The sequence below is a fragment of the Myxocyprinus asiaticus genome, chromosome 31 (assembly GCF_019703515.2).
Source record: "Myxocyprinus asiaticus isolate MX2 ecotype Aquarium Trade chromosome 31, UBuf_Myxa_2, whole genome shotgun sequence".
In the NCBI taxonomy this organism is placed as follows: Eukaryota; Metazoa; Chordata; class Actinopteri; order Cypriniformes; family Catostomidae; genus Myxocyprinus; species Myxocyprinus asiaticus.
Window position 1 is genome coordinate 37630967 of NC_059374.1, and position 18325 is coordinate 37649291.

The 18325-nt window shown below is 37.6% G+C and overlaps 1 protein-coding gene across 4 annotated transcripts in view; it reads right to left on the reverse strand.

Moving 5' to 3' along the window:
- Positions 1-10627: 10627 nt before the first annotated feature.
- The window catches only part of LOC127422660 (roundabout homolog 2-like), a 658906-nt gene continuing 651208 nt past the window's right edge, over positions 10628-18325 (reverse strand). For all 4 annotated transcript variants that reach the window (XM_051666431.1, XM_051666430.1, XM_051666429.1 and 1 more), the window contains 4 exons: positions 16369-16527; positions 15628-15891; positions 12850-13044; positions 10628-12507 (listed from right to left, as the gene is read on the reverse strand). In XM_051666431.1, the coding sequence (XP_051522391.1) occupies positions 12506-12507; positions 12850-13044; positions 15628-15891; positions 16369-16527 (620 nt within the window). In that variant the 3' untranslated portion in view covers positions 10628-12505. The remainder of the gene's footprint in view (positions 12508-12849; positions 13045-15627; positions 15892-16368; positions 16528-18325) is intronic.

Here is an 18325-nt window from a genome sequence, read left to right on the forward strand (position 1 = left end):
CCAGACATACAATCAGGATCGTGCTCGGTGAACTGAAGCTTCCACTGTCTGTCTCAAAGGGAAAATTGATGAGAAGGATGTCTTGTTGATCCTGCTAATTTTTTTTAACTTTGAGACAGAGACCTGGGTGTACAGTTCACATTCATGGTTTTTCTGTCTTTAAGATACAAAGTAGGAAATGGACAGCTTTAGATAAGGCAACCTCAATTTCACCTCTTTATCTTCAATTTTGAAGGTGTGTTTCTGGATTTTAGAGGGTGTCTGGGGTTAAAATTATACTGTATTTCATTTACTATGCTCTTTTTTTGTGAAGTCATTGCTTGACGATTTTACTCACGTAGCTTTGTTACCACAGATATGGCGAATGTTGTGAGTGGATTAGTGAAATACAGTTTGTTGTCTCCAAACTTCTGAAATACGTCGATCATCTACATTATCAGCACACAGCCACAGAAGTCCGCCCAAAGTCATTCAAGGATGACATTTTACTGTCAATATACTTTTGCCATAATTGTTTTTCATGTCTTTTTACATATACATGTATAATTTCTGTGGCCAAAGAGAAATGCAATGTTTTCAAATGTTACCAGAGCACTTCCCCCATCTATATTTTTAACATTGACAAAATTACACATCACGAACGACCAGTTCCAGGTCAAAACTAAAATCGCTTTGTCACTACTTTTGTCCTCTCAAGCAATGAAACTTAGATGCACAAATTCTCACAACTCCAAAGCGAAGATGGAGTGTAACACAAAACAAGTCACAGTTAAATTAAAACATAAACTATTTATAATACTTATAATTTTTTTAATTAATTACAAAAAAATGTAAGCTGAACCTGACAGTCTGTTGGGTCCCAATGGGCTTGAGTTGAGAAGCACACCTCTGGAACACAAACGTGACTCCATATTCATGACATTTTGACTGACCTTATGTAACCAAACATGTTTGTTTGCAAACTTGTATGTCATTAAAGCTGAACAAACATTCACAATTAACATATGCTTATTTGTTATATTGGCTGTGCCTTGCCTACATCAATAAAGGTATTTGTTTAGTATTTGGCTGGGATGGTACAGGTTGGGAATGTAATACATTCCCAATCTTATTTCCTCACCCTCATGTTGTTCCAAATCTTTATGTTGTTATTTTTGGATGGAACACAAAAGGAGATTTTTTTATATAGCTCTCTTTCATACAATGTCAGTTCAGCTCTAAAAAGGACACCAGTTTAAACCCCCCCCCCAAAAAATTAAGCACCATAAAAGTAGTTCTATCAGGAAGACTCGCAGATTTGAGTAAAGTTTTAGATTACATTTATTTGATGAATATAAAACAGGAATTTAATGTCTCTCTTTGGTGTAAGCCACATCTGGCAGTCTGAAGTTGTTGTACTTGGAACCATCAGATCCTGCCGGATGTAGGAGGCAGGGGCGAGGAGTCTACCCCCGTGCAGGACGGGACTCAACTAGTGGCGGTGGGGTGGTGGAGGTTGCCGTGTTAGCACACTGAAACAGCAATGTGATAGATTGTGAGCAGTCTTATAAAGCGATGGCTGACATGTGATTGGCTAGGAGTTACCTAGCAAATGGTGCGATGATGTACAGATGCTAGTCTTCCCGCTAGAACTACGCTGCACTTACATTTCATACAACTAGAAAAGTAGTTAATATGCTATACCAAGTCATCTAAAGCAATACTATACATATGTGTGAGGATCAAACCGGAATTAAATCATTATTCACTGATAATCTTCCCCTCTTCACCACTGAGGAATTTTTGACCCAAAATTTAAATGTTTAAGGCATTTTTGTCACTTTTCAAATGACTAAGCATCGTTTTAAACTCACTGCACAAATTTTCAGTCAAACACGTAATGAAAAATTCCCCTTTCTTTTCCTTTAAGTGTCTTTGTAAAAGATTTATAATTTAATTATGTGTCGCAATGGTTCCATATCCTTTATCAATATTTAATTTCAAGCAGTTAGCAGTTTCACATAGCTTCATGGTTTATAATTATCAGTCGCTACGAATGTACTAATAAATCATTTTAAACACCAGAACGCAGAATGTCCATTGTCCTTTGGCTGGCAGTGGGCTGCTCCTTTGTTTTCTGACTCATTTTTACACTTTAATTAATAAATTAATTAATGAGCCAATGAGTCGTGGTTGTGGGCGGTGCCTCCTGCTGTGTGACTGAGCACACATCGTTAATCAGGGCCATTCCCATTAGCTGGGTCACCCAGGGTCATGCTCAAACAATTAAAGCTTGATTAAGAGATGTTCATCAGGAAATCCCACCTGAAGATAGGCCAGATAGTTAGAAATTTCAGAACAAACCTGTTTGCCTCCCTCTACCTTCATATCCCTCTAACAAGTGGAAAAAGAGTTTATGGTTATTTAAAAAAAAATAAAATAAAAAAAAATTATTATTATTGGTTCTTGGTAAGTATAATGGTTGACTAGATGAGATGAGACTACACTAGATTCAACTTCATTGTTATTGTGCAATGTACAAGACAAATACAGAACAAAAAGGAATAGTGAAATTTAATTTAATAGTATGACATTTAAATAAATTATGGGGTAACACTTTATAATAAGGTTCCATTCCAACATTAGTCAATGCTTTAGATATCATGAACTTGTTAGTTCATGTTAGTTCATAGTGCATTAACTAATGTTAACATATACAACTTTTGATTTAAAAAAAATGTATTACTGTGTGTTGAAATGAATATTAACTAAGATTAAAAAATGATGTAAAAGCATTGTTCATTGTTAGTTCATGTTAACTATGTTAACAAATGGAACCTTATATAATAGTAAAATGTGCATTGTAATATGTATGTAAGCAGTCATTTTTTACTGTAAATCTCCACTTTCACTTTTACATTCTTCTTCTTTTGTTTTTGGCAATTAAAATTATTTTGTGCATATCGCCACCTATTGGGCAGGTAGGAGAATTTATAGTAAAAAATGACTTAAAAATGTCTCTGTTTCTCACTCACACCTATCATATCACTCCTGAAAACATGGATTTAATTACTGGAGCCATGTTGGTCACTTTTATTCTGCCTTTATGTGCTTTTTGGACCTTTAAAGTTCTAGCCATATTCTTCTAAAAATCTTCATTTGTGTTCAGCAGAAGAAAGAAAGTCATACATCTGGGATTTTTGTTTTGTGTTTGTCCAGCCAAACAGCTACATTGACTCAACCAGTGATATGAGTTTGGGGTCAGACAATCTGTTTGTTTGGTCAGCAGCAAATGGGGGGTGTATTCATTAGGCTGTTTGAAAACAATGTTTATTTTTGCAATTCCATTTGGTGGCACTAGTGGTGCAGAAATTACACATTTCAGCTCTAATTAGCGCATTAATAACGTGCAGTGCTTTATTTGTTAGAAAGTTTGTGGAAAAAAAAACCTTTTAGAAAAATTGCGTCTTTAATCTGAAGAACAAAGCTGCAAAAATTAACGTTTGTTTTCAAACAGCTTTCTGGATACACCCCCATCTGATATTGAATGAAAAAAGATTGAAAAAAAAAATACTAACAACAGATTGTCCCGCCCCCAACTCACACCACTGGTTGAGTCACTGTTATTGTGTCGATGTGGACGGGTCACTCAAAACAAACAGAGTCTACAGTTTACAATTATCGAGAAAATTAACATACAAATAGTTTACTTACATTTGTTTCTGCATCTTAATCTTGGATAAGATAAATTATTTATTTTAACACAGATAAAATTACACACTTTAGCTTTAAATTCATCCCCTAAAGCCACACATATGCGGGTGGACGTCTGTGGCCATTGCATCATGACTTGCACCTTGTTTTGAGTGCCTCGCACCATGATTGTTGCAACTTTAAGTCGACGTATCAAGTTAAAAATTGTCCCACCTTTTAGCAATGCGTATTGAGACCACTTGCATTCTGTTCTCCATGTAAATGTTTTTAAATGCAAGAACGCATCTTATATGAAGGCCACACAAGAAACACATCCAGACTGAACCCAAAATCAGATTTTACTGCACTTATTTAACACAGATTAGTCAAATAGTTGTTCAGTCAACCCACTGACTAGTTCCCTACTGTAGGTCTTGGTTGAATGGAAGTTCTGATCCAAAGAGTTCCTTCAATTCTTTCATTCCGTCTCAAAATAATGTCACGACCACTACGAGATTGGCCTTCTGGTTCTTTCTAGGCTGACAAAAGAAAAAGCTCCACTAAGGGTTCATGGCTAATTACAGCACTTTAGAATTCAGCTAACCGTAAGAGGAATGCTTATAATGATGGCAATGATCTGACATAGAGAACTCGGTGGATCTGACTCTGTGAAAAGATGGAAGACCTGAAAGATGAAAAGGAAAACAAGACCTCTGAATCAAAAGTGGAATGAAAAGAGAGGACTCTTTTTAGGATTTGAAAGGATGGAAATCTACAACAAAAGGAAGAACTGAGATGTGTGGGAAGCATAAATGTGGTTTTAATTCATTTGCAGTGATCAGATCACATTGCAATACAGGTGACATGTTATATTGAAATGTACTAAATTGATAGTTACGATCCTGGAAGCTGATTGGTTAATACAGCCATTTACAGCCAATGCTAAAATACAGAATATACTACTATACTACTATCACGCAAAACACCTGTTTACATAGCTACTGATGTATATATGTAGATGAATTGATTGAATCATGGGAAGTTGTCTATTTGACAGGTTGTTGGAGTGGAAGAATTGGAAATAAAGAGAGATTGGTGATATCAACTAAAAAAAAAAAAAAAAAAGTTTGAGCAAATTATTATGTTTTGATGAAAGAAAACTTCTTTGGAATAACATGCACTGATGAATCATGCACAATAAGATCCAGAACATGCATAAAGAAAATAAAGAATATAGTGACAAATTCTGATTTCATTTTATTTAGCCATGACTAAATTCACAAAATAGCACCGCCTCTTGTAATTTGTTGTTCTCTGTTGCATTGTGTATTTTAAATGCTTTCGCAGATAAGCCAAATCTCTGCATTCTGTTTTCCACATATTAAATGTAAACGGATGACGAGCGAAGCCAAGAAAGAAACTAAAACCAGATCTACAAAAAGAGAGTCTTTTTTATTTTTTTATTTTATTTTTTTATAATTACTTTGTCTTGATATCAATCCTGGAAAACCACAGTTCAGCAGAACTTCAGCAGACAGATATGGGTCATTGTGTTGCAGCTGACAAAAATCAAAGACAGGATAGTTTCCCAGTTAAATGATAAAAGAATACCATTAACAGTGAGAAAGTGGGGAAAAAAGGTTGATGAAGGAGAGAGAGAGAAAGAGAGACAGTGAAGGGGGTTGAAATGATAATTTTCTGTGTCTGTTCCGAGCAGCTGGCTTTGGTATGGATGACATGGATGATGAATTGTGTTGTACTGGTTCCATTGGCCTTTCTGCTTCCATTCCTCATTACTGAGAGAGAGAGAGAGAGAGAGAGAGAGAGAGAGAGAGAGAGAGAGAGAGAGAGAGAGAGAGAGAGAAGTGTAGGAAAAAAGCAGCAACAGCAGCCAGCGATGTTTCTTTAATTAACCTACATACCAGCACATCACCAGCAACCAGAAATGGCAACACACACATTTATCTGCTAGCAGTCAAAGGTTCAAATGTAGCCATCAACAGAAAGCAATCTACAAAGTGTATTTAAACAATATGGTATGAGAATATAATGAATATTGTTATGGCTAAAGTGTGTTAGCACGACATACATCAGAAGGACTATATTCAAAATATAGGACAGTATTGAGGGGCTTATTGCTTTTATAACACAGTTACATAATAATATATGTATTTGTCATTAAAATATGTCATTAAAATATTATTTACTAAACAAATTAAATAAAGGGATAGTTCACCCAGAAATTTAAATGTGAATATTTTTAGAAGAATATCTCGGCTCTAAAAGCCCATACAATGCAAGTGAATGCTAGCCAGAAACCTTAAGGTCCTAAAAGCAGCATAAATTTAATCCATATCCATATTGGTTAAATACATGTCTTCAGAAGCAATTTGATAGGTGTAGGTAAGAAACAGGTTAATATATAATAATTTTTTTATATAAATCTCCACTTTCACTTTCAGATGTGAAAGTGAAACTAAACAAGTGCCACATGTGTCTTTCAGATGTGAAAGTGAAAGTGGAGATTTACAGGGAAAAATGACTTAAATATTTATCTGTTTCTCACCCACACCTATTAGAAAATATGGATTTAACCACTGGAGTCTTATCTGCTTTTTGGACCTTCAAAGTTTTGGCCACCATTCACTTGCATTGTATGGACCAACAAAGCTGAAATATTTTTCTAAAAAAACAGGACTGCTGCCAAAATTCAAACTCAATTCAAATTCAGGATTTGAATTGGAACTTAAATGGTGTCCCAAATGGTGTACAAGCCTTGATTTCTTTATATTGCATCTCTATAAGGCAATCATTTCCCAAATAAACTAAAAAGAGAGAAAAAGAGGAAAAAATACATTTTGGCGGAGCAGGTGAAAAATTATAAGGAAAAAGCATGAAATTGGGTGAGAGTGGAGAAGTTGCTTTGCTGGCGAAATAGAAGGGTTAGTCTTTATTTTTGAGCATTGCAGGCATATACACTGGTGGCCAAAAGTTTGGAATAATGAACAGATTTTGTTTTTTCAGAAGGAAATTGGTACTTTAATCCACCAAAGTGGCATTCAACTGATCACAAAGTATAGTCAGGACATTACTGATGTAAAAAACAGCACCATCACTATTTGAAAAAAGTCATTTTTGATCAAATCTAGACAGGCTCCATTTCCAGCAGCCATCACTCCAACGCCTTATCCTTGAGTAATCATAATATGGTACTAGAAAATCACTTGCCATTATAGCAAACACAGCTGAAAGCTGTTTGGTTTGTTAAATGAAGCTTAACATTGTCTTTGTGTTTATTTTTGAGTTGCCACAAATGATGTGTCAAAAATGGCAAAAAAGAAACAACTTTCTCTACAAATGCGTCAGTCAATTGTCAATAGTCATTGTTTGAGGAATGAAGGCTATACAATGCTTGAAATTGCAAAAAAAAAAAAAAAAAAAAAAAAAACTGAATATTTCATACATAGGTGTACACTACAGTCTTAAAAGACAAAGGACAACTGGCTCTAACAAGGACAGAAAGAGATGTGGCAGGCCAGATGTACAACTAAACAAGAGGATAAGTACATCAGATTCTCTATTTTGAGAAATAGACGCCTCACATGTCCTCAGCTGACAGCTTCATTGAATTCAACACCAGTTTCATGTACAACAGTAAAAAGAAGTCTCAGGGGTGCAGGCCTTATGGGAAGATTTGCAAAGAAAAAGCCACTTTTGAAACAGAAAAACAAAAAGAAAGTGGGCAAAGAGTTTAGAGTGGGCAAAGAAACACAGACATTGGACAACAGATAATTGGAAAAGAGTGTTATGGATCTTAACCCCATTGAGCTTTTGTGGGATCAGCTAGACTGTAAGGTGCGTGAGAAGTGCCCGACAAGACAGCCACATCTACGGCAAGTGCTACAGGAAGCGTGGGGTGAAATATCAGTATCAGGGTGAGTATCTGGACAAACTGACAGCTAGAACACCAAGGATCTGCAAAGCTGTCATTGCTGAACTCTTTGAAGTAGTTTAAGAAGTTCTGAGCATTTTTTTTCAAACTGTAATAGTAATTTTTCACGTTATTAACATTGTGATCAGTTGAATGCCACTTTGGTGAATAAAAGTACCAATTTCTTTCCATAAGACCAAAATCTGTACATTATTCCAAACTTTTGGCCACCAGTGTAGGAGGCAGCAGTGTGTGTGGTTTACTTAGAGGGTCAGAGAAAAGAAAATCACAAGCCATAAACATAAACAGCCATTTTACTTTAAACACAAAACCTGGGTATTACTTAGCATGCTTGGTAAACATCAAGACTGTCTTAAAAAAAAAGAAAAAAGGTTCAAATATAAATGTGATTATACTGTAAATGAAAGGTACATCTCGTTTGATTATATGAAACCTCATAATAAGGACTGGTAATTGAGAACTGGTTTCATGTTGACAAAAATACTGGATCCGAATGTTCATGTTTTGTTCTGCTAAAGGAATATTCCGGGTTCAATACAAGTTAAGCTAAACCTAAAAATCTAAAATGTTAAGCATTTGTGGCATAATGTTGATTACCCAAAAAATTCTGACTAGTTACTCCTTTTCTTTAAAAAACAACCCCAAAATCTGGGTTACAGTGAGGCACTTACAGTGGAAGTAAATGGGGGCCAATCCATAAACGTTAAAATACTCACTATTTCAAAAGTATAGACACAAGACGTAAACAATATGTGTGTTAACATGATTTTAGTGTGATGACATCGCTTACTAAGCTTTTCTGTGTAAAGTTATAACCAATTTTACAACTTCGTTGCCATGATAATGTAATGTCAACAAACCCTACAATTACTGTAAAAATGAAGATTTAAACAACTTAACCATTACAATGCTTACAATTCCCATGCCCAAAACTCTATTTTCTCTCTATCATCATCACTTTCCTGTTGGACAGAGACATACCCGAGAACATAGATCATTTTAATTAAGACATTATGTCACATAAAGACTAGGAAGTATGGAATTCCAGTTTTCATACCCTCCGGTTTTTATAGTTGTAATCTATATTTCTCACAAATTACGTATAAGATATAAAGGTATATAGAGAAAAGTAAACAGAGAGAGAGAGAGAGAGAGAGAGAGAGAGAGAGAGAGAGAGAGAGAGAGAGAGAGAGAGAGAGAGAGATATTATGGCTGATCCTTTTAATGTACGTGTCCCATCCTGGTACAGGATTGATAACTTTTGTCACCGTTTCTGCATATATCATCCTTTTGTTGCTTTTGTGTTGAGAAAGCAGCAGAATGTTGTGCATACAAATGATTGAAAATTATCTTAGCATCATAAATCTAGACCATGAAAACAATACTTTATCCTATCCCAGCTTAATAGGCAGACAACTATAATTAAGCCATTCGTATGTTGATTCCACCTAAAATAGGACAGTCAAAACATTGCTCTGATTGAGCAGCACTCTAACCAGCCCGACACAGCAACATTGACTCAACCAATGGCACGGGTTTGGGGTGGGACTATCTGTTTGTTGACGAATAGGAGACATGGGAATGTTCAAGAAACAATCTAGTTTTGCACACTAGTGGGGCTGCTAAATCTATAATGCAACAGCAAAACTTTGTACCCGAGGTGCTGGTGGCACAAAAATGACACACTTCACCTTTAAGTTGCTGTATGTGTAAAAGAAGAAATACACATTTGATATTCCACAAAGCTTTTTGCATTTTTCACAATATACCTTTATTATCTTAATAAATACAAAAAACAACAACACTGTGATGTTCAAAGAAACAAGTATTAAAAAAGACACTAAAATGCATTAGACATTAGAAATATCAATATTAATTTTGGTATGTTCTGTAAGTGACATCTTTGTCTTATGGACGTTTAGTGTACCGGCACATTTTCAGATGGAAGAGAGAAGGAATGGAAATTCACTGTCGACAGGGCCAAAAAAGGAAGAGAGCATAGCAATCCATCATGTACAAGGGGTGGAAAAACGTTTCAATGGCGAACATGGAATGAACTCTCTTTACGTGAGGATGCATATGAATATATACATTTATATACACCCACATCAACACCACCGATATAGATGTAAAATCACCTGAGATACTCGTTCGCACCTCATTATTCCAAAACAGCTGGTCACTAGCATTGAAATGACGGGAATTCCAAGAGGAAAAAAGATGTGAACATGTCGGATCGACGGCACGCCCGGTCATGGACACAGTAACGTTATAGAAAAACGAGACCAAAAAGAATGAAATAAAACAGTCATTTCACCAGTAACTCCTGAAGATTCCAGAGTAAAAAATATCCTTTTTTGAGCAGCCTTTTGTACATTTTGTTTTTATAATATATTTATATATGTAAAATTTCACCAAGCAAAAAGGACCAAAATGGATGTCAAAAGAAAACAAAAACTGTGGTCGTAAACGGTCACTTGATGTGTATGTAGTCTGTGCACTGTGAAAAATAATTTATGTAATCCATATTTTTGTCTTGATCTTGACTGTAAAATGTTTCTTTTTGCAACGTAGCGAATGGCCAAAGACAAACATTTCACCCAATATGGATTTGATTTTACAGCACACTGAGGACATGGAAAAAAATGCACAACCACATAAATTAGCTTTAGTGATCATGTAAGACCATGCAAATCTGCCAAGTCAAATGTGATATTGAGCACAAGGTGTAATGTTATTGGCTTTTGCTTGATATAGTATTTTGAGACTTCTCTATTTGATTACAGGACTTATCTGAATCAGATATCTGACATGTGTGGAATCAAAACTGACTAATTCTTTATGGATCCGATTGATTCGGTGCCCTGCATAGGTAAAGTAGTACTTGAAAAGAAAAACAAGGCTTTGGGACATTGTCATACATATATATATATATATAATATATATATATATATATATATATATATATATATATATATATATATATATATATAAAAAATATATTAAGTGCTTAAACAAAATGTAGTACCTGACTTGACTCTCCACTCATAAACTGAAACGTGCGCAGATTCTCACAACAAGCACAGGAGTTAACGTCTACAAAACCTCTAGAGTAAGGCAGAAACCCTTACAAGAAGGCAAGGGTTTTGTAGCCTTGTTCATATGGCTTTTTAAATTGCACGTTTCAAGTGCTTGTACTGTAAATTCGAGTAGAGACCAAACATACTAGAAATTAATATTAAAAAGATTTCCAAAAAACCAATGAGAAACCTACTTTATCTTGCAAATGAACACCTCAAAACATTAGCCCTGTCGATGTCTATTAAAGGTGCTCTAAGCTTGGTATTCCAAGTTTTTATGGAATACCACACATAAAATTTCTGTACCACCTGACATATATCACTGAAACATGTGTCTTGAGAAATCACACCAGTCTCTTCGACAGCCCCAGACTGCAAAAAAGAGTCAGGGGTTGTGGCCGGCACTTTATTTAGCCAATCAGAAACACTCTCTGGCTTTGAATCATGTTGTCCATTCTGGATAACAGACTATGGGTTGGCTAACACGCCTTTAGATGCTGGGGTTTTGGAAAGAAGGCATGATGTTGAAGCAAAATGGCGGAAGTTAGCAAAGCATTAGGAATCACTTACAGCACCTTTAATTTTGTTATGCTCAGAAAGACAGAAGAAGAGGCCTACAGTTCATTTATTTAAAAGAAAAGAAAAACAAATCATAATAGTAAAAAAATTAGTCTGACATGTAAACAAAATTTACTCAAGCAACAAACAAAGAGGAGCAGGTGTGGGATGAAATAAGTTTGGTACCTTTAGTCCAGTGTAGTGAAAGAGTTCACCCAAAAATGAAAATTCTGTCATTATTTACTCTGTTGTTGAGGGTGAGTAAATGATAACAGAATTCTCATTTTTGGTTGAACCATCCCTTTAAAGAATCTGGTCTGAAAATATTCCAATTGGACCAAGTGGACTAGACTAAGAGAACTAGAAGGGGTGGTTGGATCTGTTCAAAATAGAACCACTTAGGATAAATTTCCCTGCAAACAGTTTCCCAACCCATCTGTGACTATTTTGCCTATTTGCAGAATGGAGTGGGTCCAGTTCCTCTACTGTAAACTAAGAGGAATCCAACTGTGAAAAGTTCGTAACTTACAAAATTACGTTTCGTCAGAACTGCAAGTCTTTTACGCCGGCATAGACGCAGACATATCTTAATATATCTCTGTACATGGTAATATATTTTCTTATCTCTAGTTACAGTACAGAAACTCCCCTTCCTTTCCTCCAATTCTTCATGTCAGCAGGAGCTATGGTTTTGTGCTTATCACCAAAATTGCAGTGCAAACGAAAATAATTAATTATAATAATTATTATAATGACAACAATTAATTCATGAGAAGTATAAACAAATGATGGATGACAACATAATTTCTATGGCACTACAGCCCATCAATTCACATATCGTACAACCGACCAACAGCGTAAGAGGGAGGAGAGCGGAAACAGAACTCGGCTTGCATAGCAATGCAATAACAATAATGCCATTTTCAATCTCCGACGTCAAGAATATATTTACAGGAAATGTTATTCCCTTTTCGCAAGTTCACCAAAGTCTAGACGGCCTTCCGTTTCCTGACAATTTTCTTTTTTTCGTGAATGAATATTTTAACGTGGAAGGTGAGGGATGTTGTGGAACTTGTAGGTTGCATGTCCATCTTTACATCACATTTACAGATTGTTGTTTTCATATTTTTTGTCTTTTTTTCCCCCTTCTTCCTTCTGAAGCTTCACGAGTCACTTGCACCAATTAGGTGAGGCATTTCCAGAGCAGATAAAGGCATTCTTCAGTTTCCATCAAAAAGTCTCACTCTGTGAATGATAAAAGAGAGTATTGGAACAATACATAAATGAGACTTGGTGCACTAAATAAATCTTTTAGTTACATTTCAAAACTATGTTATGACAATTTAATAAACCAAAAACAAACAAACTGCACAAAGAATTAAACAAATTCTGCATAATGTAGTTTCTTAGATTGTATACTAATATATGTATATATATATATATATATATATATATATATATATATATATATATATATATATATATATATATATATATATATATATTAATCACTCAAATAGCTGTGCTGGTGATACCATTTGTATCTGGCTACATGTCTGTTTCAATAGATAAGGATGGTAGACTTACATAACTCTCCAGAGTACTGCGAGTTAGTCCCCATATAACTGCTGTCCGACTGCTCCATGGTGGAGCGCTGGTGTTGACCCCTTGACCCTTCTCCTTTACGAGAACCCGTTGACCCTTTAGAGGAGGCTGTTCCAGATGAGCTGTGGCCCCCAGGGGAAGGGAATGATGGTTTGTTGTATGGCAATATGGCCTCTTCTGAAAGATATGAATATCAAGACCATATATTTAGTATCCTAGTCAGACATTTTGGTGAAATGTTAATAAGCTAAATATTACATCTAAACCATGGTACAATAACTACAAATGCACATCAGTGACCGCACATATTAATCTATAATATATATTATTTCAGCTAGTTGATATGTTGCTTGGTATCCACACACAGCCTACAGTTGTACTAATGAACTACATTACTTTTTGGAAAAATAGTTTATTCTGTTTTTTTACTAATAATAAATGCATCTTTTCATTGAAGACTTTTTGCCTTTTATCATAGTGCTGTTGCTGCCATTTTATAAACGCAATTAGCCACTCGAGTCCATGCGTTACAGTGATTTTTACCATGGTTAAAGGGGTGTTAGACAATCGCACTTTGCACTGTGCTAAAGAACAACCCTGTGGTATAATCACTGTAGTGCACTCAAACTAACAATCTCATGGTTAATTGCTATAGCAAGTAATTTCTCCAGGTTGGAATATTTGCTAAATTGGTTTGTGTCTGCCTGGTACTAAGGTGACAAACTCTGCCAGTTCTGACCAAACCTTACTAATAATCAATATGTTCAGACTGCTAAATGTCTCCAAACCAAAGTTTAAGGTAAAAATGAAGTTTAAGGTAAAGATGCAAGCATCTGTGGCTTCAGCCAGAAGTGTTGCCAGATCCTGCTCTGCATCCGCTTAGTGTCAAGGCAGATCCAGGCCTGGTTCTCTATTTTTTGTTTAGGCTGGAAACACAGAACCCTGGATCCTAATAATCAGGCAGGCACAGATGGAGCCAGGCTTCATTGCAGCATGTGTGTGTATACAGTGAAAGCTGAGGGCTGGAGTGATTAGGGTACATCTGTGCAGCTAAGTGTGCCTCCTGTCTGCTGGTTCCTGGAGAAGGCTGGTGTTGGCCACGGAAGAGCTCACTAAGAGGGGGAGACAAGGCAATCTGTTTGATTCAGCCTGGTCTCCTTACAGCAGGGCTTGTAAATGAATGCCAAGGGTCCACAGCTGGCACTGTCAAACACCTGCCTCTGGTGACCTCAATAGCAGGATAATATTTTACAGACCTGCTCAACTAAATTAAGAGCATGTGTACTGTGCCAGGCTGATTTGTCTAAAATCATATGGGTGATATGTACACGTGAAAGACTGTTCTCGTATATGAAATTATATTTAACTCTTTGTGTTATTTAAAAAACCAAAAGGGCTTTTCTGATGACCATTTGTAGACCATCTTAGATAAGCGTGAATTTCCATGGTTTATGCTAGATAGTCATGTTTTGGTCTGGTCTTGCTGGTGAACCAGTATAGCCATGAGTTTACCAGCAAAGCTTAGTTGGTTGACCAAAGAAGTCGTCGTGAACAAGCTAGATTAGTGTGGACGAAAGCTTAACTTAGATGAAGTTGGTTGACCATGGAGGTCTTGCTGGTTATATTAGCTTAGCGGGGATACCAGAAAAATGTAGTTGGTCAAGTTGTTTGATCAAGGAAGTCAAGTTGGTCAAACTAGTTAAGTGGGGTTACCTGAAAAACTTAGTTGGTGAAGTTTATTGACCAAGGAAGTCTTGCTGGACAGGCTAACTTAGTGGGGACACCAGCAAAACGTAGTTGGTCAAGTTAGTTGACAAAGGAAGGCTTGCCGGTCAAACTTGCTTAGTGGGGTTACCAGTGAAAATTAGTTGGTGAAATTGGTTGTCAAAGGAAGTCTTGCTGGTCAAACTAGCTTAGTGGGGCTACCAGCAAAACATAGTTGGTGAAGTTGGCAGACCAAGGAAGTCTTGCTTGTTATACTAGCTTAGCTGGGACACCAGCAAAACATAGTTGGTCAAGTTGTTTGATCAAGGAAGTCAATCTGGTAAACCTAGCTTAGAGAGGTTACCTGAAAAACTTAATTGGTGAAGTTTATTGACCAAGGGACTCTTGCTGGTCAATCTAGCTTATTAGGGTTACCAGCAAAACTTAGTTGGTCAATTTGTTGATGAAGGAAGTCTTGCTGGTCAAACTACTGTAGCTTAGAGGGGTTACCAGAGAAAATTAGTTGGCAAAGTTGGTTGCCAAAGGCAGTCTTGCTGGTCAAACTAGTTATGTAGGTTTCCAGCAAAACATAGTTGGTGAAGCTGGTTGACCAAGAAAGTCTTGCTGGTCAAACTAGCATAGTGGGAACACCAGCACAACTTTGTAATTTAAGTTGGTTGACTAAGGATGTCTTTCAGGTCAAACTAGCCTAGTGGGGACACCAGCAAAACAGAATTGGTGATGATGGTTGACTAAGAAATGCTGGTCAAACTAGCTTATTGGGGACACTAGCAAATCTTAATTGGTGAAGTTAAACAACTAAGAATGTCTTGCTGGTCAAACTAGCTTAGTGGGACACCAGTAAAACTTAGTTGGTCAAGTTGGTTGACCAAGGAAATCTAGTTGGACCAACTAGCTTAGTGGGAACACCAGCATCCAAAACACATCACAATCTGGTCTTTTCAGCAGGGTGCTTTTCTCCCCATGTCTAAGTCCCAGGTTTCAACAATGTTAGATTTCTGTCACAAGTATTTGATAAACCACCAGTCTTTCTACCTGAAACAGGACCATTTTTCTGTCCTCTTCTATTTTGCTCTCCTTGGTCTATGGACCCCAGTCTGTCCTGCGCTTGCCAGTGGCGCTCCAGTGAGGTTCTTGCCTGCCGGTCCAATGAACTTTTCATCTCCTCCAGGCCCATCAGTGGCTGCCTCTCCAGTGAGGAGGCCTTCCGATCAGAGGGGTTGGGCATGTTATTCGCACTCCTCACCCCCGGGACACATGGTGTCTGAAAAGGTGGAGGCTCTGGTGGTGGGGGCAGGTCTGGGATACAAGCAGGGAAGTGTGAGTTAGCTGCCATACAACAGGTACGCCACTTTTTGGCATATACATTTTCCATATATGTCTTTTGTATCATTTTTTGAATACATTTCAGAGTTCGTCCCCTTTACTTTTTGGGATATAATCCTTGTCTTTTAAAGGTTTGGCTGCAGTACAAAGAAAACAAAATGTAGCCCGATACACAAATATAAAAAGAAGCCAACCAGTAGCATTGGAGGTGGACTGAATGATCGCGCAATTGTAAAGTAGTTATCCTACTATAGCTAGTGCTTTCTTACCAGCTTCTGCCTTTCAGCAAATAAATTAGGATTAACTCAGTCACATTTGCACATCTACTGATATAGGACAAAAAAGTCATTTTTTGGTCTTTAAAAGGGGTTTTAACCAAACCATTGGACTATTGTCTCAATCAAGTTTTGTTATTATCTGCTCATTAAAAAGTGGATTAAATATTCTCACCATCCGCGCTGGCATCGCGGCGGTGTGGGGCGGTGCCAGGGACTTTGTGTTTGCGGGTGGGCCTTGCCACCCGCTGGTGACCCAGGCTGTGTGTGCCCACCGTGCTTCCATCTGTAGAGAATGGGCTGGCAGGACGATGTCTATGAGGAATACCTTTATCTGTAGTAAGTGACAGAGAGAACCATAGTTACAGATTAGCCTTTAATGTTATTGAAATTCACAGAGATGATTAATCTTGAAAGTGAAGTATTGCAAGATGCTCAGAGGGAGGGTAGATAGCCTGTTAGTTTGATTCAGAAGCAGCAGGATCGATCAATACATTTCTTTTATATTACAAAGCCTGTTGGAGATAACATGACCCAGAGAAGATGATTGTGGAAGTGACTTCATGGATTTCTGTGGAAAAAAGGCCCAAACAATCAAGATGTTTATGGAGGCATTTCTTGTCAGAGTCAGAAAGAACTGTAGTAAAGAAAAATCACAAACAATACCTCTTGAATATCTCAGTTGTTTCTCCTACAAAGCTGGTGGCACTTAACGATGCCCCTAGGGAGCTACGTCACAGTCTCCATAAAAGTGCTCACTTTGGTGCTATCGAGTCAGATTTTCTGCAGGAAGGCACGAGCCTATGCAGCTGCTAGAGAGTATGGCCAGCTTACGCAGCATCTCGTTCCCACTCAGGGAACCAGGGTTACATTTCACATAACCGAGACGTTCCCTTTCGTAGGAACTCGAGCTGCGTAAACACATTGGGAACGATATACATTCACGGCATGCGAACAGTAGCTGCCAATTGTGTATGCCCATGTGGGCAAGCATATAGCGGTGCACAAGCGAGCTAAAACATCTGAATAAAACAGAGAAAATTAGGAGTTTACTTCTGTTCCAACAGAGAGAACAAGGGAAGCAGGAGTCAAACCCTCATCCAGATTATAAAATCTAACAAATGTTTTCGGAGAGGACCACCCTACCACCTTACAAATGTCCTCCAAGGACGCACCTCCAGCCAAAGCCCATGAGGATGCCATGCTCCTTGTAGACTGGGCTCAGATACACAAAGGTAAACCGCATGCTTCGTAAGCACTTGAAATTACATCAGTAAGCTAGTAAAACAGCCTTTGCTTGGACACCGAATCACCCTTGTTGCAGTCACCAAAGCACACAAACAACTCTTCTGACTTATGCCACTGGCTAGTGTGGTCAACATAAACTCGCAGCTCCTGAACTGGTCAAAGCATACACATTCTTTCATGCTCCTCCGACTCAAATGGGGGAGGATAGAAAGCCTGAAATATTAATAGTCTGCGAGCAAAATTATGTAGAAATAACCTTGGGCAAATAGCCCAAATGAGGTCTTAACACCAGTCTTAAACACCCTGGTGCAAATTCCATACATAAGGATGGATCGACAGAGCATGCAAATCACCAACCCTTTTAAACGATGCCAATGCAACTAGCAGGGCCATTTTAAAAGTCAGAAACTTATCAGCTACTGTTGCCAAGGGCTCAAATGGAGCACCCAAGAGCACCTCTAAAACAACAGATAAATCCTATAAGGGAACGCAGAAGGGACGAAAAGGTCTAAGCCTGTAAACATGGCATATAACACAAGAGACAAGAGAATGTCTACCGACAGAGACTCCACTGATAAGCGCATGCTCAGCCTCTACAGCAGCAACATAGACTTTAAGCGTTCCCGGGGCAACCCCGATCCCAAAACGCTCTTGCTAAAAAATCCAGCACTGTACCGACAGGGCAGTGAACTGGATTTTCACCTCACGCTATACACCAAGAAGCAAAAATACGCCACTTTAACGTATAAAGATTCCTAGTTGATGGAGCTCTAGCATTCAGAATGGTATCAACCACAGCAGGGGATAACCCATTATTCAAAAGAGCGTCCTGTTGAGGGGCCATACCCATAACTTCCACAAGTCTGGCCGGAGGTGCCAAACAC